This window comes from Chelon labrosus (assembly GCF_963514085.1).
Source record: "Chelon labrosus genome assembly, chromosome: 7".
NCBI classification, from domain to species: domain Eukaryota; kingdom Metazoa; phylum Chordata; class Actinopteri; order Mugiliformes; family Mugilidae; genus Chelon; species Chelon labrosus.
The window spans coordinates 3,243,011-3,262,951 of record NC_140343.1 but is presented as its reverse complement, the minus strand read 5'-3'; the positions used below and the strand labels follow the sequence as shown (position 1 = coordinate 3,262,951).

Sequence of the window (19,941 nt, the reverse complement as noted above, 5' to 3'; positions counted from 1 at the left end):
ATGACTGAGACACGTGCATTTAGGCTTTGCAAGCCAATAATTACGGTAAAGAAGTATAAACCAGTAAGGATTAAGTAGGCCTACTTTATTATTATTACTATTATTACTTAAATAGACAAAAACAGTATTCCATAATTAAAATCTCAACAATAAGTGTTAATTGCACAATGCATTTATTAAATGAAACTCTCGAAATCTTGTGTATATTAAATGAAACTCTCGAAGACAAAAAAAAGACAAATTTATAAAATATATATAGACAATTTAAAGACACACTGTTGGTCATCCTCCTGAATTTTTCATAATTTTAAATCTTATCTCCTATCTTATTTGTTATTATCTATAAATAGTCTGTTTTAAAATATTTTATTATTATTATTATTATGTTTTGCAAACTGGCACCGGAAAAAACATGCTAACTACTCTTCATAATAAAAGCATTTTGCTATTCGTAAGCGGTCGTTCACGCTTCAGTTTCCGGCTTCGACTCTTATTTTGATAGTGTTACCCGGATGTGTTTTGACAACAACATAAGTTAGCATGTAGCAGACCGACTCGTCAGTTTGGCCGTGTAGGAATGCCATAAACTGTATGCCATATAGTTTTTTAGCAATTAATGTGAACATTAGCGAAAAGGGTTAGGGTTAGTTTGTTTTTGTTTTATTTAACTGCTGTTTTTATCTAAGCTAACTTTAGCTTGCTGGATAAAGGCATGTAGCAACGTAGCAGCTAGCTGTAGGCTACTAGACTTCAAACTGGAAACGCAACTGGAACACAGCGAGGTAGGAGAATATTTTAAAAGTGGTTTTATAATGATTTGTGACAATATGTGTAAAAACTATTTTCCATTAACGCTTGTAAAAGCGTTGACATTAGCAGCCACGTTAGCGCTATTCTCATGCTAACATGAAGCCAAGCTAGGTAAGTAAATGCTAATAAAAACAACGCTTCTCTCGTCTAAACGCAGAGTTAAGAGCCTCATACTGAAGGTTTGGGAATGTCCAGGTCGTCATGGCTGACGACCCTCAGAGAAACTTCCGTTCTGCTTATTATGAGAAAGTTGGTTTCAGAGGAGTGGAGGAGAAGAAGTCTCTGGAAATACTGCTGAAGGACAATCCTCTGGGTGGGTACCACTTCATAATATGCAGGGGAAAAGCCTGATTGTAACCCTGGTATCCATACTGACATTAGTGCTATTAAAGCAACATGAGCAGCAGTCTAGCCCATAGAAACAGGGACATCTATGAGGCAGTGTGGTGGTGTGACATACACCGATCAGGCATATCATTATGAATATGTCATGGGGTAGATAGCAGTGGTGAACTGAAGGGTGCTGTGAAGCATTGTTGATGCAGGGTCTTCATTGGTTTAAAGGGGTTTATGGTTGTCATTGCAAAATATGCCAGAAGGTAGCCATTTTGGGGCCCGCTTTTCTCATTTTCTTTCACCACAATTGCTTTGTTTGTCTGTGCTGACAGTGCACCCCTGCGTCTTGTGAGGTTAAAACTAACATATCTATAATGGAAACTTGCCAAGTTGCAAGATGAGACCGATTGTTCAGTTTGGGGAGGGAGGAGGCACTCGGGGCAGTGGCACTTTGACATCTAGACCTCCACAGCAGCCCAAATAATGATGCATCCATGAGTTTAGGCTTAATCATACATGCACCACTCAGGCATAACATTATGACCACCTTCCTAATATTGTGTAGGTCTCCCTTGTGGTGACTCATCAGAGAATGGACATGGGCCTTCTGAGGGTGTCCTGTGGTGTCTGGCAACAGAATATTGTTAGTGGGGGGGAGCCTTTGGGTCCTAATTGCACATTCAATTATCTGTAATGCCAACCACTCTATCACGTTATAGCTTAAAGGAATCTCAACTTAAAGCACCACTTAAAGTGTTAATAATACACATTCAGTTTATTTCTGTATCATTAAATGATGTTTCCTTCATTTGATGAACTAACAGAGCTTGTTTTTACTTTCTTACAGATCTAGAAAAGCTGAGCACCTTCAGTCAGAGGTTCCCCCTCCCCTCCATGTATAGGATCCATGTGTGGAAAGTACTGTTGGGTAAGAAGCACACATAATCAGTCACATATGTAAATAGAGATACTGCCAACTCAAAGAAACTAAGATGGTGACTATAAAGTCAGCATAAATTGAAAATCTTCCTGGGTGCATTTCCCTGATTCCCACTCTGCTGCTCCTTGCAGGCATCCTGCCTCCCCACAGCGACTCCCATGCCCTCGTGGGAGGCTACAGGAAGGAGCAGTACCAAGACATCCTGGAGGCTCTGGAGGTGATGAGGTACATCAACTCCTCCACACCTTCCACCCACGTCTACCTGCGCATGTTTCAGCTGGAGAGCCAGGTCCTCCCACGCTGCTCCGAGACCTTGCCTCCGGTAAGACGAAGCTCGTCGTTGTGAGCTGGATAATTCAGGATTTGATATTACAGGTGTGTTTTTAAATTGCTCAGCTGAAAAACAACTGAGAGGGGATCTAGTTACAGTCATGTTACCCCTAATAGTAGTTGGGACAATAAAAATTTAGAACCTGATTTGTACACGACTGCCATTAGGAATGTATTAAGACTCTAAAGTTTCCAGATTGTATTAAAAGCACACATGATTTTTTAATTTTTACATTTGATGTGCAGATAGATTATTTTGTTTAGCATCCATGTAAACAGAAAAGAATGATTTCATCCAGGTTAAGGAAATATTGTTCACGTAGTCTCTCACACTTGAAGTTAGCAGCTTTTCATTATGACTGTCACGCAGTGATTCATGTAAGATCATCACTTGCAGCCATTACGGCATCAGCAACTGATTAATTATATTCATTAGCGTCATAATTAATCAAGGAAACCACACAGACTCACACAGGCAGAGAGAATAAGCTGTAATCGCTCCCAGTTGCTCGTACTTCAGTCAATCAAAATGCTCCAAGTAGTGATGGATGCATTTACTTTACGTCACAGTTATTTAAATAATACAAAAGCAACAGTGTCCAGTCGTCTGTTTTGACGAAATTAAATGAATTATGTCATGTTTTCTATTGAGTCTTAAATCTATTTTGAGATGTTTTGCCAGCCTGGTTAAAGTCTACGAGATATATTTCAGAAGTTACGGCCAATTTTCTGTGATTCCTTTTGTTCTCCATGTCTGCGTTGTATGATGATGTTATTATTATTATTTTTTTTCCAGGACGAACAGAACGAGGACTTCCTGTCCATCAGCCGATCCATGGAAGAGATCGTAGACGATCCCGTGGACTGCTACTGGCTCATCAAGTGTTTCGTCAATCAGTTCCACGCTAAGTTCGGAGACTCCATACCTCACCTTGTGAGTGTTGCATTTAGTTTACTTTGACTGAAACACACACGGTCCTTTGACTGGACATTTTTCAGAGCTTTCAGCTGCAGTCAGTGGATGGAAAATGTTTTAAAGAAGCTCTTAATGTCCAGTTAGTGGACTTCATGGGCTCTTTATCAAACTCTAAAAGCAGGTGCGCTTCAGAAAATGAAAGGACAATTATGGGACGTCAACCAGGAAATTAAAGATTTGCAGATGGGTCTTCCAAAAGGACACTTTAGTGCATGTAAACTTCTGACTTCAACTGTAGCTGTTGTGATATTGATTCCCTCAGAGATGACATTGTTTATCAGGGCAAAAGCTACGAACTAAGAGGTTGACAAGTGTTTTAAATTCCCTAAATGTTCTGCATCCATACAACATTTTCTACATCAGAAGAAGTATTTCTAGCTATTTTTATATAAGGTGCACACCATTTTCTAAAGCCAGCTGTAGGTCAAATGATGATTAGTTATCTTTACATTTGAAACTGTAAAGTTGCCTAATTTGTAAAGTCTGTTTCTAGTGTTTCAGTGCTGTAAACGAATGATTGATCACATTTTTTAATTTCTAATAGCGATGATTTAGATTTCACCGTAGTGCTGATATATAGTAAGGTGGTGGAGATGCTATAAATAACCACAGTGGTGCATAAAAACACATTTCTTCTGTATCTAATGAGCAGTGGCACAGATGTGAGTCTAGACTGCAAGCAGATGTTTAACAGCGTTTCTGTATCCATCTGTGGTGAACTGTCGTGAGCAGAGATGAGGCTCGTGCACATCCGCAACGATTCAGACTTATAAGAACAAAGAGGCATATGTTCAGCTTTATAAACTGAATATCTCTCTTTGAGCGTGCCCACACATTTAGCTGTGGATTCACATGTGTAGTGTTGAACCTTTGCCAGCGATGAAAAAGATTCAAAGTATTTTCTGAATCATGTTTTTAATTTCGGTTTGTAAAATACCAGCATCACTGTGATGAAGCTCCTGTGAATTTATTTCAAGTGCGTCACTGTAAACTAAGACTTGGTTGTTTTGGATTGTTCTGTTCTGTTCTGCTGTAGCCTAAGAGCCTGGAGCATTATCTGAGTCAGGAGGAACCTCGACTGCTGAACCACCTGAAGAGCAAAGGGGCCCTGACTCAGCTGCCCTACAGCCTCTGGTTCAGACGCTGCTTCGCTGGCTGCCTGCCTGAATCCAGCCTGCAGAGGTCGGTTTCCTGTTCCCTCCACAAGTTCTTTCCAGCATATGTATGCCCACATGCATGCATTTTGATTCAAATCAGCAGGTCTGACATTTTAACTCTGTTTACTCACCTATTGAACCAGTAATTTACATACTTGCTCAATATATTACTTCAGTGCCACGAAAATTATGTAGTTTACTTCTCAGAGGGTCTGATTGTTTACAGCATTTGTCTTATTTAAGTGGCATTAACAGCTCTGTATTTAAATCATAAAATTCTTGACAATGTTAAACAAAAGAAGCACAAGAATAGAGCTTATATTCAGTTACGGCGTTCGGGTCTGCGCTGTCGCCGTAGCTTCTGCGTCAGCTTAACGCAGAAGTCTAAACCGCCTATAAGACTGCTGTTGAACCCTTTAAACTCTCCTCAGGGTGTGGGACAAGGTGATCAGCGGCTCCTGTAAGATCCTGGTGTTCGTGGCTCTGGAGATCCTGCTCAGCTACAAGATCATGTTGATGGGCATCAACCGGTCGGACGGCGTGGTCAGGTTCTTGTGTAACGTGAGTAAACTGTTTGGTACTTTCTCTCGAACGCAGACATAACCTTTCACAGTTAAGCCTCTCAAATGCTAGTATGTTGTCCAACACAAAAAAATTACTTTAAAACTTTTAAAACTAGTAGGGCAATTTCTGCTTTAGAACATGATCATCTAAGATTAATAACTAAAATGTAGACAAACTGATCAGCTAATAGTAGCACTTCCTGTTTTCCCTTTTTAAGATTAACACGAACTGCTTCCACCCTCTGGTGTTCATTTATTACCTTACATGCAGAACGTATGTGCCAGCTGGCCGGTGACTGTAGTATTTGTGGTGTGTTCAAGCGGCGCAGACAGTTGCTCCAGACACGAAGCTACAAGTTATAGTCGCTCGTTAGGTTCATTGGTGTGAGTGTGAATGGTTGTCTGTCTCTCTGTGTTAGACTCTGGAGTGTGAGTAGGCAAATAAGATTATTCTGACAGGAATTATTTGGATCCAGTACAGAGGAAGTGTGTGGCAAACGATTCGGGATGCATACATATAGCGTTAAACTCTAATATCTTAGCGTTTGTCCGTCTTAAAGAATCTAGTTTCTTCCCTGGTAGATGCTTTGTGTGACCTTTGGCTCGTCTCCATCTCTTCCAGATACCGCAGGAAAACACGGACGCTATCGTGACTAAAGCCATTGACTTGTGGCACAAGTACTGTGGCACCCCGATGCACGCCGTATAACCACGAGGAGACCAGAGGTGAGACGACGACTTGCCAGAACCCACCGGGACTTTCTCTTAACTCCACTCAGACTAAGACTGTGACGCTCGCCGACCTTCCTCTGAGCTTTGCCTCTGCATGAATGAACTGAGAACTCGTCACAGGCTGCTTTTGATGAGCTGGACTTAAACGGGAGCCACTTTTCACACTGACAAACTGAAACTGGGAACGAGACACACGGTTATGCACTTGGAAGAAGACGAGGAAGCACAAACTTATTATTTTTTAATAAGTTTCTTTCTTTAAGAAACTGCATACATCATAGAAGACTCACAATAAATTAATACCCACATGCAGTTTTTCTGCTTTACAAAAAGAAAACATTTGAAAAGCCTCTTCATTTATTTACATCCTCTTAGAATTCTTTCAAAATCTTTTTCTTAAACGTACAAGCGGCAGTAACGTTACTGGCTCCTGTACACAAGCACGCACTCTCTCATACACACAATCGTTACACAAACACACACAGGTTCTCCGCAACACATCTGGCAATTCGTGGACCCGCTGTCAACTGTAAACAATAAAAAACTAAAAGTAAGGTGGCATGGTTTCTGCCGTCAGAGGCTCGTCTCAGGAAAGGAAACGTCCTTCAGCAGAGAGCTCAGTAACAGTTTACTGTGTCTACAGATAGAATATCAAAGAAAAGGTAATTTGGCAACTTTTTAAATCCCTGTAAACAAAACTGTAGGCACAGTGTCTCACTGAGCCCTCGGCAGCAGTCGCTCTGGGATGCATCCAAGGTCAGGACTTCCACAGCAAGTCAAGTTTGCTTTGGTTTCAAATGGAAATCTGGAAACGTGTGAACGCTCTTGAATGCAGCCCCGTTAACAGACGGACAACGCCATGGGGAGAATCTTGAGTTATTGCTCAGTTGATTGACGTGAATGGGTTTGGAGATCAGAATTTGCATGTGGAGCATTTTTGCGACTTTGATGGGGATTTTTAGATTTGGCTTAAGATTCAGCTGCCTACAACAGTTATACACTGATGGAAATACTTTTATTCCTCTGGCAAAGAGAGGCAAACACGACTGAGCCCCAAGAAAAGATTACGTCCAGCTGGAACGGAGAGAGAGAACGTAGTGAAGGCAAGAAAAAAAAAAAGAGAGAGAGAAATGACCCCCCCCCCCCCCCCCCCCCCTCATCCTCATCTCCCACATCCCTGGACTTGGCACAGATTTCCTCCTCCGATAGGCTTGTTTCAAAAACAGAAGTGCTGCAAAGTAAATGTAACATCCTCCTCTTCATCATTTAAAAAAAATGACAATTAAAAGCTTTTGAATATCAAGAAGTCCGTAAAGTCTCCACTGAGAGGAGACGACAGTCGACTTTAGTCCATCTGAAAGGTTGTTTTATGTATTTTTTCATTTTTTTTCCACCCCTCCCGTTTCCATGAATGGCTCAAACTCACGTGCTGAGGCCCGGCCCGTCAGTCTGAAGTTGACACGGGGAGGTCATTAGCAGTACGAGGGCAGCAGGTAGCAGTTTGAACACTTGAGGCTTCAGTGGGAAGATTAAAAACACGGCGGAGGTCTGACTGAGCCGCTCTATGGCCGGTGAAACCTGCAGGGACAAACCAGAGAGAGATGATAGGAAGGGGGGAAAAAAAAAAACATTGTGTGACACCAATTGCTGAAACTATTCTCAACTATGATGTGACGTTACTGAGGAAATGACCAGTGAAATAATCGCAAATTGATTGTTTTGGATCAATAAAGATGGAACACATGGAGGAAAGGTTAACTGAGGAGGTTCAGAGATACAAACATTTGTTCGACTCGTCTTCAGTGAAATTTTGGCGAAATTCAGAAAGTTTCTGTCGCCATTGTTGAAAGCGAAGCAGGAAGTAGAAACAAAAATTAATCCGACTGGCAAAAAAGACACAGCGCCGACTAGTGTTTGGGTGGAGCTGTTACGGAATGAGCCAGACTGACAAGTGCACAAGTATAAATGGCTGGCACCAGTGTAGGCTACGTTACGGCGTCTATGTCCCGCAGTACTCTAAAAGAGCCTTTCTGGTCAAGACATGCTAGCAGTGTGGTTGTTTCTCTCTGGTACACTCAATGGATTTCCCTTAAAGGTTATTTCCAGTTTATCTGAGCTAGGTGTCTACAGGTCACGTTAACTTTTCACCGTCACTGCAGGCGTCACATGAAACGAGCACAACAACATATGTCAGGGCAAGCTGTGCCAAAACTCCAACAGCTTCCCTTATTAATCAGGTTCAAGTAAACGTAGTCTACCATCAACATGAAACAACATCCCAGATGTAGATCTGAATGCTGTTAGCATAGTGGATGTTCCAGGTGTTCATTTTTTTTTAGTCAGACTCTGGCAGAAGCGGCTTAAATTACTGTATGGCGCTACGAAAGCTACACGTACAGGGGATAAACTGGGCTGAAATTAACCAGAATTAAAATGTATACTGAATTTTATGAACCCAGAGGATGTATCCTTGACTTCAGGAGCAAATAATCACTTCAGTTTACAACAGAGTGCCTTCAGGCAGCCTTATCTGTATTTTGGGGTTAATGCTAACATGCTACACATGCATTAATCTAAAATGCATTGTTGGCTCTGCAGTCTTTTGCCACCAGTGTGTTAAGGCCGCTGTAGTTCTACTTGCAGAGTGGTGGATGCTGTGTCTGTCTCTGACTCAATATTACCACTAGGAGGGTAATTTAAAGTTTTCACACTTGGCTGCTCTTAATTATTTGAACAATGTGACAGGAGCAGACACAGCTGAGGCGGACGGAGCCAAGCTTGAACTGACAAAAGTTGAACCGCGGATAAAAATATAACCTGAGTACAGACGTTATTGAACTTATGTCTAGTCGATGCAATCCAGTTTGTTAAAAAAAAAATATATATACCAGATCCATCGTAAGGTTTTATAACATTTTCTGAGGTGATTTTATTCCATTGAAAGAAGATTTCACATTGTTGCTTTGGGTTATTGAGAGACGGTAGGTGGAAATCTAAAGCAAAACCATGAGTACCAAAAGTAAGTATGAAAAATGTTACGTGCATTATGTCACATAAATGTGCATAAATGTTTTAGATGTGCAGTTTCTAAGTATATTATATGAAGCTTGTGGCTTCGAGTAGCTTCATATAAATTACGCTACCCACCAAGATGTCTCCCCTTCAGTACAGTCATCACATAATGTAATATACACTATATTACCAAAAGTATTCGCTCACCCATTCAAATGATCAGAATCAGGTGTTCTAATCACTTGGCCTGGCCCCAGGTGTATAAATTCAAGCACTCAGGCATGCAGACTGTGAAACAAGACATTTGTGAAAGAATGGGCCGCTCTCAGGAGCTCAGTGAATTCCAGCGTGGAACTGTCATAGGATGCCACTTGTGCAACAAATCCAGTCGTGAAATTTCCTCGCTCCTAAATATTCCACAGTCAACTGTCAGCTCTATTATAACAAAATGGAAGCGTTTGGGAAAAACAGCAACTCAGCCACGAAGTGGTAGGCCACGTAAAGTGACGGAGAGGGGTCAGCGGATGCTGAAGCGCATAGTGCAAAGAGGTCGCCGACTTTCTGCACAGTCAATTGCTACAGAGCTACAAACTTCATGTGACCTTCAGATTAGCCCAAGTACAGTACGCAGAGAGCTTCATGGAATGGGTTTCCATGGCCGAGCAGCTGCAGCCAAGCCACACATCACCAAGTGCAATGCAAGGCGTCGGATGCAATGGTGTAAAGCACGCCGCCACTGGCCTCTAGAGCAGTGGAGACGCGTTCTCTGGAGTGATGAATCACGCTTTACCATCTGGCAATCTGATGGACGAGTCTGGGTTTGGAGGTTGCCAGGAGAACGGTACATTTCAGATTGCATTGTGCCAACTGTGAAATTTGGTGGAGGAGGAATTATGGTATGGGGTTGTTTTTCAGGAGCTGGGCTTGGCCCCTTAGTTCCAGTGAAAGGAACATTGAATGCTTCAGGATACCAAAACATTTTGGACAATTCCATGCTCCCAACCTTGTGGGAACAGTTTGGAGCGGGCCCCTTCCTCTTCCAACATGACTGTGCACCAGTGCACAAAGCAAGGTCCATAAAGACGTGGATGACAGAGTCTGGTGTGGATGAACTTGACTGGCCTGCACAGAGTCCTGACCTGAACCCGATAGAACACCTTTGGGATGAATTAGAGCGGAGACTGAGAGCCAGGCCTTCTCGACCAACATCAGTGTGTGACCTCACCAATGCGCTTTTGGAAGAATGGTCAAAAATTCCTATAAACACTCTCCTCAACCTTGTGGACAGTCTTCCCAGAAGAGTTGAAGCTGTAATAGCTGCAAAAGGTGGACCGACATCATATTGAATTCTATGAGTTAGGAATGGGATGGCACTTCAGTTCATAGAATGAGTAAAGGCAGGTGAGCGAATACTTTTGGTAATATAGTGTACATAATATTAATCTATACAAAAAAAAAATAATAATAAATCAGAGACACAGACACATACAGAAATATTGTTATTTTGTTGTTTATTGTTGTTTTGGGACAATTCAGAGTTTCCAATTAGCCTATAGTTTGTGTATTGGTGTTGCGGGAGAACCGGAGCATCCCGGAGAAAATCCACAAGCACCAAAAACACGGAGCTCCGTACAGAAACACAGGTGGAGGAGGTGGTGGTGGAGGTGTTTCTGTGAGGCTGCAGTGCTAATCACTGAGCCACGGAGCTGCCGTGAAAGGAAGAGACAGGGAACGGCAGAAGTGGGGAGAAGGGGGATGTAGATGAGGAGGTGGGGGAAGATGGAGATGTGAAGATGGAGGAGGAGGAGGATTTGAGGAAAAATATAGAGGAGGGAGGTGGTGGAGAGCCATAGAGGAAAGGCTGGGGGGTCATTGAGAGGATGTAGAAAGCTGAGCCTGAAGAAGGCGGAGAAAGGGTGGAGAGAATATGGAGACAGGAGGAAGATGGAGCTTCTGTTGTCCAGCCTACGCCATCCAAAAAGGCTCAAAACAGGCAACTGGACTTGTAGAGTTTTTGAGCAAAACACCCAGGCAAAAACAGAGTAATGTGGTTTACGCTGTTCAGTGCAGGAGTGTACAGGCTTATACATTGGGGAAACCAGACAACCCATCCATAAACGCATGTACCAACACAGGAGAGCCAGCTCATCAGGAAATGATTAAGCGGTCCACCTACACCTGAAGGACAAGGGACACTCCTTTGAAGATAACAACGTCCAAACCTTAGCCAGAAAAGACTGATGGTTCGAAAGAGGAGTAAAGGAAGCCATCTATGTCAGATTGGAAAAACCTTCTCTGAACAGAGAAGGTGGACTGAGATTAATCTGCCATCTATTTACAATACAGTTTTAACTTCTGTCCCCAAGAAGTTTCAACCTCATTCACACCTTGACACTAGAGCCTCGGACGGACAAGGTCGTTAGAGCACCATTCATAGGGAAAGAGGACAGGGACAGAAACAGTCCCCCCTCCCCCCCAACGACAGGTAAGTACCCAACCGTTAATGGAAATTAGCTGCACTGGTTTCTGGTTGTTAACACAACAAGCAAGTTTTCAGTTCCTATTTAAGTCTCAAACTTCTCACCAGTCCCCTAGAACCGAAGAAGCTACTCGGATGAGTGGTGAAACGTCCTCTCAAAAAACTCTACAAGTCCAGTTGAGTTTTTACGCCAAACATCGCCCTGTCGTGACACTACTTCTTGCGCCAAAATGTCCACATACATCCCCTCTTATCGCCCTTCTGCTTTTCTTCCTCCTTCTTCTCCTCTTTTGCGTTCTTTTCCAGCTCATCTTGCTCTTCTTTGGCTTTCTCTTCTTTGGCTCTCTTTTCCAGCCCCTTCTTCTCCGCCTTTTCTTCCTTTTTCTCCTCTTTTGCTTTCTTTTTCAGCTCCTTTTTCTCCTCTTTCTTTCCTTCTTTGGTGTCTCTCTCCACCTCTGCCTGTTCAGCCTCCAACGTTTTATTCTTCTCCATTTCTATCTTCTCCTCCTCCAGTTCTTTCTTTGCATCCAAGAGGTCTTTCTTCTCATCTGCCAGCTGTTTCTTGGCTTCTGTCAGAGTTGTCCTCTCCTCCTCAAGTTGTCTCATGGCGTCTAACAGAACTTTCTTGTCCTCCTCAAAATCTTTTCTGTCCTCCCTCAGTTCTGTCTTTTCCTCCGACAGCAATTTATTCTCTTCCTCCAGTTCTTTCTTAGCTTCTTTCAGATCTTTCATCTCCTCCTCCAGTTCTGCCTTTTCCTCCGACAGCACCTTCTTCTTTTCTTCCAGCTCTTTCTTAGCTTCTTTCAGATCTCTCATCTCCTCCTCCAGTTCTGCCTTTTCCTCCGACAGCACCTTCTTCTCTTCTTCCAGCTCTTTCTTAGCTTCTTTCAGATCTCTCATCTCCTCCTCCAGTTCTGCCTTTTCCTCCGACAGCACCTTCTTCTCTTCTTCCAGCTCTTTCATCTCCTCCTCCAGTTCTGTCTTTTCCTCCAACAGCACCTTCTTCTCTTCTTCCAGTTCTTTCTTAGCTTCTTTCAGAACTTCAGAGAGTTTCCTATTCTTGTCTTCCATCTCTTTCTTTGTCTCTTCCATTTCCTTTTTCGCTTTCTCCTCCTCCAGTGCCTTCTTCGCCTTGTTGAGTTCAAGGATTTCATGATCTTTCTGGCACAGTAGCTGGTTTAACTCCTCCTGGTGTTCATTGGAGTTACTCTCTGTCTGTGAACTGACGTCACGCTTCAGCTTGTTGTCTGAGTCTTCTGGGAGGATTTTTTTCAGGTTTTGGAGCTCCTGCTTGTACTCCTCCAGAAGTTTCTCTTGCATGTCGATTTTTCTTTTAGCTAAATGCAGCTGGTTTTCAGCAATTGACTTTTGTTTCAGCAGCCGCAGAAAGTGCTCTTGCTGCATTTGTGCACGATTGCTTAATTGCTGATTGTCAATCTTACATGCATCCAAGGCTCTTTGCAGCCGACCAACATCATTCATGACATCCGAGTGAGGGTTATTCCCTCTGGGTCCATGAACATTGGGGATTAATGCCCCTCTGGGTCCATGAACATTGGGGATTAATGCCCCTCTGGGTCCATGAACATTGGGCACGAATGCCCCTTGAGGTGCATGACCATTGGGCACGAATGCCCCTTGAGGTGCATGACCATTGGGCACAAATGCCCCTATAGGCCCATGACCATTGGGTACGATGGTCTCTCTGCACTCTTGAGATTATAATTAAAACTTAAAAAGCTATGAATTTAATTGTTTTGCTTACAAATGCCTCCTCGTCGACCTCATATCACTTTATTAAAAAAAAACACATTTGGTAACTTTTCATCGTGCCCCTAAAATTATTTGTGTACTACTAGATTTTTCAACTTAGTAGCACACGTGCTACTTGGGAAAATGCTAAGCGTCAAGCCCTGCCTGAGACTTCTTAAAAGTTTTCATCGTAGAGAGTCTAAGTCCAACATGAAACTTAACTCTGGCACCACCCCCAGGACAAACTTTTTGCTGTGTACTGTTTTACTTTGGTGTCTGGTGGAAGGAGTTTAGATTTTCCGTACCTGGTCAGATGACGGCTCGACTCGTGCACCTCCATCTCTGTGCTTTTAAACTCATTCAGCTCCTTTCTAATGGCAGCCTGAACAAAGAAACACATGATTAGACACAGTACACAGACGCAGAGCCCATGGGTTCAGTTTTGCTTTTGTGTTAAATGAACCTTGTCTGCAGCCGTTAGTCGAGTCCATGGCTTGTCTGCTCTCCTGTCGTAGTCCTGAGCCTCGGCCACCTCCACGTAGTCGCTGAAGCGGATGAGGATCTTCGCCTCCCTCAGCTCCTCGACCGTGGGCCTCTGGCTGAGCTGGAGAGTGGAAGAATAGAAGGTGTTGTCCGGTCAGCAGGAACTAAGCTGATGATTTGCAGCATGCATTCTTAGGAAGAACATATCTGTGCAGAAAAGGTTTTCAAGGATCGTGGTTTTGAGTTCCCATCACTTGGTTCATTTCTCTTGAGGAAACCAACTTTTTATTGTGCAATATGTAAAAAGAGACAGTTTTTAAGTCTTTGGAACGACCATGTACAACAGATCTCAGAAGAATCCATTTATAGTTTTTTTAAAATACAAGAAACCAAAAGAGGTTTATTTCTGCAAACAGTGAACAATGCTCCACCCATCCATTTTGGTTCGCTTATTCTAAGTTGGGTTACTGTGGTAACAGGCTATGTAAGGTTTCTAGACATCCCTCTCCCTAGCAACATTTCCTAGTTCCTCATGAATGATCCTAAGGCCTCTTCACCTGTAGGACTGAGCAAAGAGCATAGACTGTATATAAATATGGACAATACGTCCCCACTTCCTGCCATTGGCCAAACTGACACTATTTTCCTGGGGATACGGGTGGCGCCATCTTGCGACTTTGAAGCAAGAGTCTGATCGGTACGGTCCGAGAGTGAAGCCACGACCCACTTTTGGGTTGCGACCGCCAACTGCGGACCAGCCCTACCTCTGCAGAACACGACTGATGAAGCCAAACACATTAAGAAGGCAAGAAAATCCACAAAGACACAGCTGTTGACTGGATTGACACCTTGAATACCTTCAGAATAATAATTATTTACTACTCGGCTCATCATTTAATTTCTCACCAAGCTCCTTTCATGCGATCGCTTTTAAATCTCGACAGGAAAAAAAGCTGGAATTGTTGCACGTAAGCGATAAAGTATAAATATATAACGGTGAAGAGGAGTCGGGATTATTGCTCTGCAGCAGCCGCGCATCATCTATCAATAAATATAATGAAATGTCATCAATACGGTGGCAGCTGTTCTCCTCTAACACAATCACAGAGGCAGTCGTCAGATGGACATGATCCCACAAACACAATAACAGGGTGATGTAACCGCTAATACTATCATCCATTCAAAGAGCTGCAGTCTGAATGGTGGCAGCTCCGTCACCAAGGCAACCGTGTTCATATGTTTCTAGCCACTGGCTTATGAAATAAACACGTCAACATGTCCCCCGACGTGTCCCCTGATCAGAGACTCTGTCTTACCTTCCTGGATAAATGCCTCTTGATCTCCCTCTTCTCCTCTTGCTCCTCCTGATCGTTTCGAGCTGGAGGGAGAAGAAGAAGAAACACGCCAGTCACACACAGCAGTGATTTACATTTGACTTTTTTTCTATTTGTGATGAGAAGCGACGTACGTTTCAGTATGTTCCTCTGTTCCAGCTCCTCTGCTGTCGGCCTTTGACTCAACCGCCTGAAAAGACACAGATCGCATCTATTTTAAGACTCTTATTTTTATATAGCTTTAATGTTTGCATGCCGTCTTTATTCTTTAGACAAAACCTCCTCCTGCGAGAGGTTTTACTCTCGTGGACAGTCGAGCTGACTGTGCATGTAATGTCACTTTTATGAGGCGGTATTCTGTGAATTCACGGAGACTGTAGAAGCTGACTCAGAGGTGAAGCAGAGGTAGGATGACTGATAGCGAGGACGGGAAGAGGACAGAAGCAAAAAAAAAAAAAAAAAAAGATGCCGACACTGCAGGCGGTGACCATGAAGAGGGTCAGGAGATCAGGTGGAGACACGGGGGAATGTTCTCTGACTTCACTACGGTGTCATTTCATTACAGGCAGAATTAATGAGAGCATATGTGAAGAGACTTAAACTACAAGTCGTCATGAGCTGAGCTGGAGGCAGAGAAAGGATTTCTGCACCATTATCATCTGCAAATAAACATTTCTAACTGTATTATTGTGCTTATACCAGTAATGGAATCTATTATTATCTCCTACTTCTTAATTTATGATTTATGTCTTAGAGATATTCATTCATTAATTTTCTGTAATTGCTTGTCCTCTGGGGGGGGTCACAGGGAGGTTGGAGCCTATCCCAGCTGTCATTGGACGAGAGACCCTGGACAGGTCTCCAGTCTATCACACGGAGAGACAGACAACTATTCACACTCACACCTACGGCCAATTTAGAATCACCAATGAACCTAACCAGCATGTCTCTGGACGGTGGGAGGAAGCTGGAGTACCTGGAGAGAACCCACGCAGACACAGGGAGAACATGCAAACTCCACACAGAAAGGAACCCAGTCGGCCGGAGGATTCAAACCCAGAACCTTCTTGCTGTGAGGCATCAGTGCTAACCACCATGCCACTGCGTCACGCGTCCTAAAGATATTTCACAAGCTGCAGTTCACCAAATGTCCACTCGAGGCTCTAAAAGCGACTGAATCCCCACAGACGTCCATATTAAAACGTCCAACTTTACAGCAGAAATAAACATGTTTATAGTCTGTCTGCCTCAACTCCACCTGTTTGACTATTTATGAATCAACTGGGAGTGAGGTGGAGTCAGGCATTACCAAATCTTTGTTTCCTGAAGAGCAGTTTTTTAGGCAAAGGCACTTCTGGCTTTTTATATACTCAGTGTTTATGTCTCTGCATTATGTCTTTGTAGAGTGACTAGATTTTCTATGGAGACCATTTTACGCCAACACAATTAGCTGATGTTCAAACATCCTGCGGCTTTTCACGGTTGCACATCAATGAATTTAGTTTTCTGCAGTCTGTTCAAACAAGCTGTTTTAAATTTGTGACAAAAACAAGCACATCTTGATCAGAGCTGGTCTTAAATGTGTATTTTTGGGGGATCTGTACAACTGTAGCTTCTAACTAAAACTCTTCTCTTTTCTATCCTCCTTGCGTCTCGGTGTCCTGCTCTTCACCTCTAATCTCTCAGCTCTCCCTCCTCTTCTGCGCCGTGACTCACCATTCATCATCTGCTCCCTGTCGCCGCCAGGTCACAGCTATCAAAGCTCACACGGCTCAAAACACTTTGCAGGTGACTGGGCCCGCGTGTGGAGTAATGCGGGTGTAACTCGGCGCCACATCGGCGTCAGTCCCGGAGGCTCACCTGGTCAGCTTGGTGGCCGTTTGTTGCCGGGATTCGAACCGCTCCTGGTCCGACTGTAGGGGCAGGATGTTCTTCTCCTCCAGCTCCCTCTTTGACGGACGGTTACTCAGCTTGATGGCTAGGGAGTCTTTTCGTAAAACCCTCATGGCCAGTGTGCCTATAATGAACATGCGGCAGGGGAAAAGGATGTACGCTGTCATCTCGGCTCTCAGATTATGTCTTGTCCCATAGTATTTATTAGCTTGGATTTAAATGATGATCTAAACAGTCAGATTACGTTGCTTTCTTGCTTGAGTGTTTCTTTTCCATGAAACTTGTTATAGACATTAGATACTGCACCTCCACTACTACGCACTTTAGCTTGAATATGAAGCTGGTGGAGAATAAATCAGAGCTAAAAGGACGTTAACATTGGACTCGAGTCTGTTGAGATGTTGCTCTCCGTCTGCTGGATGTCCCTGCAGCTGAAAACGACAACAAGTTTTACGTTTGCGCACCCCACACAAGTCCCGAAAGTGGACGAAGAGAATAAATGAAACTGTGAATTATACTTGTGCATTTATTTAACCAGGACAATTAATCGTTTGTTCGTATCTGTGAGACGCAACAGTATGTGAAGTGTTGATTTCAGTATCTGGTGTGCTGACATCTGAACCTGCAGGTGCACTCACTTCTGCAACTCAGAACAGATATTTAATATTGGCTCATTTTCCTGAATAAACAAATGCACAAGTATAATATTTCTGTTTCATTTGTTTGATTGGGTTCTCTTTGTCTACTTTAAAATCCTCGGATGTTTTCGAGTCATTTTTATGCAGAAAAGGCTGGAGGACGCAAAAACTTTTACTTACTGCTTTTAAGCTGCACTGCATGTTGTTGCTCCGATTAGCTTTGTACGTCTATTTAAATGCATCCAGACAACTTCCTAATCTGGCTATGACATGCTAGTTTCCATGGCGGATTCGTCTAGTCTTTATTTAAACTTTCCTTGTGAAATGTAAAATGTTTTTATTTGTCTGACATAAAATAAATCTGCTCTATACATGAGATATGATATGATAAGATCATCTTTTAACCCTTTATTGGGCATTCACTGAAATACTTGGAAATTCTAAATTTTCCCCAGAGTGTGATTGTAGGTCATGAGAAGACTTTTTTAGGTCTGTGAAATTTTTCAAAATCTTTAATTTTCATGTAGAAAATCAAGATTAGTGAAGTTACCATATATATGGGTCCTTGTCCTTAAGTGGTAAACAAATGTAAACATGTATTTAGAGCATTAGAACGTAAGTGCTGATTCAGACACTTTATCACATCAGACAACATTAGGCCACTTGTGGAGCCTAATAAAGCAGTTATGCTCAGCGTTCATGCAGAGGTGGATCTTGCAGACCACATTTGACCCTGATTAGACCCGAGAATGTTTCCTTGATCTTCTCTGATTGGCTGGGAGAAAACCACATGCTTCTAAACCTCACTGAGAGGCACCTGGACGCAATTTAAAATGTGTGTGGGAGTTACCAAATATGGTTCCTCGCCCCATGAAGGCTTAACTTATTCCAAAGTGGGGAATTTTGCAGTTTTGCAGCAGCATATAGTATTACGGACAGTGCACACAAAAGATAACATAAACGTAAACATTACATAAATAATTCATGCGCCTGATTGCAAGCTGCAGCTCTGAGTGTTTAACGGCGTGACGCTGGAGACATATGGAGACACGTGTACATAATCATAACCACATACAGATGCAGCTGCTTCATAAATATGCAGTGACGGACCGTTAGAGGACACATGCAGTATCCGTTTACTTACTTGTAAACAATGTATCGTCTTCATCCTCTTCGTCGTCTTCCTCTTCCTCCTCGTCATCTTCCTCCTCGTCGTCCTCCTCTTCTTCCTCTTCCTCCTCCTCCTCCTCGTCCTTGTACATGCCCGGCAGGTCCTCGTAGTCCGCCTCGTTGGGGAGGTTCTCTTTGTCGTCGTCGCACTCGATCATCACCGTGGGAACGCCGTGCATCATGGAACTGCGGGGTGGGTGGGAAAGGTCAGAGGTCAGAGGTGTGGGCTCACCGTCCCGTGAAATGAGCTCGAGCCATAAAATAACAGACGGCCTGTGGCGGAGACTGAAAGAGACAACACGTGTCCACGTACAGATTCTAAATGTGTCCGTCCAGTCGAGGACGGAACAACGGGAAGAGTGATTTGTACAAATAAAGAGGCGGGTACCATCAACAACGCCCGCCGCCTCTGAGCTGAGCCAAGCTGCCTGAGGATAATGAATCCTGAGACAGGCCACCAATCAAAGTGATGAATGAGGAGGAGTGAAGTGGTGGAGGAGAGGGATGTGACCAATAAGCTTCGATAAGTAAGAGACGAGGAAAGATGAAAACAGCACAGAGGATTCTGAGAGTGACGGCAGAGGAGAAACATCACAACTATGAGATAAATAAAATCTAGTTTGATGGTTAAAGCTTTTAGAAATGAAACACTCAGGTTTTCCACCACTAAACAAACGAACGGTTGCTAACGTTAGCTGCCTCACCTGTGCGTGACCTCTAGACCAGGGGTTCAGGGGTCACATACAGCCCAGTTTGATCTCAAGCGGGCTGGACCAGTAACATATTAACATAATAACCTATAAATAATGACAACTCCAAGTTTTCCCCTTCTGTTTTGGTGCAAAGAAGAACAATGAAAATGTTTACATGTATTTAAACTATCCTTTTACAAAACATTTTATGAGCAACTGGGAATTTATTAAGAAAAATAAGTGTAATTCTGGTACTTATTCTGGTAATTCTGTCTGAATAGCAGTTACTTTTATTGAGAGACTGCAGTTAAAGTCAATTTCTGCACATTGCCGTTTAGTCCTGTTCTTTTTTATTTAAAGTCTTTGCAAATTCACGCCGCGATTAGGCCAGACTGGACCCTCTGGTGGCACGGTCTTGGCCCGGGAGCCGTATGCTGGACGCCCCTGCTCTAGACTGGAACGGATCCCTGCACGGCTATCGTTTGTCTAAGCTAGCAACAGAAACATGTACAGATAGAAATGAAATGTAAAATAGAGAAAGTAAATATACACAAAGAATAATTAAAGTTGTTGTATGAAACTAAAGTAAGACAGACGCGGTGAGGGTTGAATGTACAGTATATTACATGTTTTGACATTAATAT

The 19,941-nt window shown here is 43.1% G+C and overlaps 2 protein-coding genes across 9 annotated transcripts in view; one reads left to right on the top strand and one right to left on the bottom strand.

The window, feature by feature from the left end:
- Positions 1–529: 529 nt before the first annotated feature.
- On the top strand, positions 530–5,876 carry tbc1d7 (TBC1 domain family, member 7). 2 transcript variants are annotated; one of them, XM_084548336.1, is made up of 8 exons: positions 530–782; positions 968–1,123; positions 1,994–2,074; positions 2,218–2,408; positions 3,213–3,350; positions 4,429–4,574; positions 4,981–5,110; positions 5,735–5,876. In XM_084548336.1, the coding sequence occupies exons 2-8, from the start codon at positions 1,012–1,014 to the stop codon at positions 5,819–5,821; spliced, it is 885 nt and encodes a 294-aa protein (XP_084404462.1). In that variant the 5' UTR covers positions 530–782; positions 968–1,011; the 3' UTR covers positions 5,822–5,876. The 2 variants fall into 2 exon arrangements, with proteins under 2 accessions (XP_084404462.1, XP_084404461.1); XM_084548335.1 differs by having other exon boundaries at positions 4,429–4,652.
- Positions 5,877–6,818: 942 nt separating this feature from the next.
- The window catches only part of phactr1 (phosphatase and actin regulator 1), a 44,741-nt gene continuing 31,618 nt past the window's right edge, over positions 6,819–19,941 (bottom strand). For 3 of the 7 annotated variants that reach the window (XM_084548326.1, XM_084548327.1, XM_084548324.1), the window contains 6 exons: positions 18,580–18,791; positions 16,765–16,921; positions 14,887–15,094; positions 13,551–13,691; positions 13,393–13,469; positions 7,010–7,422 (listed from right to left, as the gene is read on the bottom strand). In XM_084548326.1, the coding sequence (XP_084404452.1) occupies positions 7,407–7,422; positions 13,393–13,469; positions 13,551–13,691; positions 14,887–15,094; positions 16,765–16,921; positions 18,580–18,791 (811 nt within the window). In that variant the 3' untranslated portion in view covers positions 7,010–7,406. Of the gene's footprint in view, positions 6,919–6,997; positions 7,423–13,392; positions 13,470–13,550; positions 13,692–14,886; positions 15,095–16,764; positions 16,922–18,579; positions 18,792–19,941 lie in introns of those variants that run through there. The other 4 variants (XR_014699163.1, XR_014699164.1, XR_014699165.1 and 1 more) reach the window with 4 other exon arrangements.

Bases quoted from the DNA above. Each gene is read 5' to 3' on its own strand.
- tbc1d7 (XM_084548335.1), top strand. From the start codon at position 1,012: ATGGCTGACGACCCTCAGAGAAACTTCCGTTCTGCTTATTATGAGAAA. The intron at 2,075-2,217 runs GTAAGAAGCACA...TGCTCCTTGCAG, and splicing joins TGTGTGGAAAGTACTGTTGG to GCATCCTGCCTCCCCACAGC. The intron at 3,351-4,428 runs GTGAGTGTTGCA...GTTCTGCTGTAG, and splicing joins GAGACTCCATACCTCACCTT to CCTAAGAGCCTGGAGCATTA.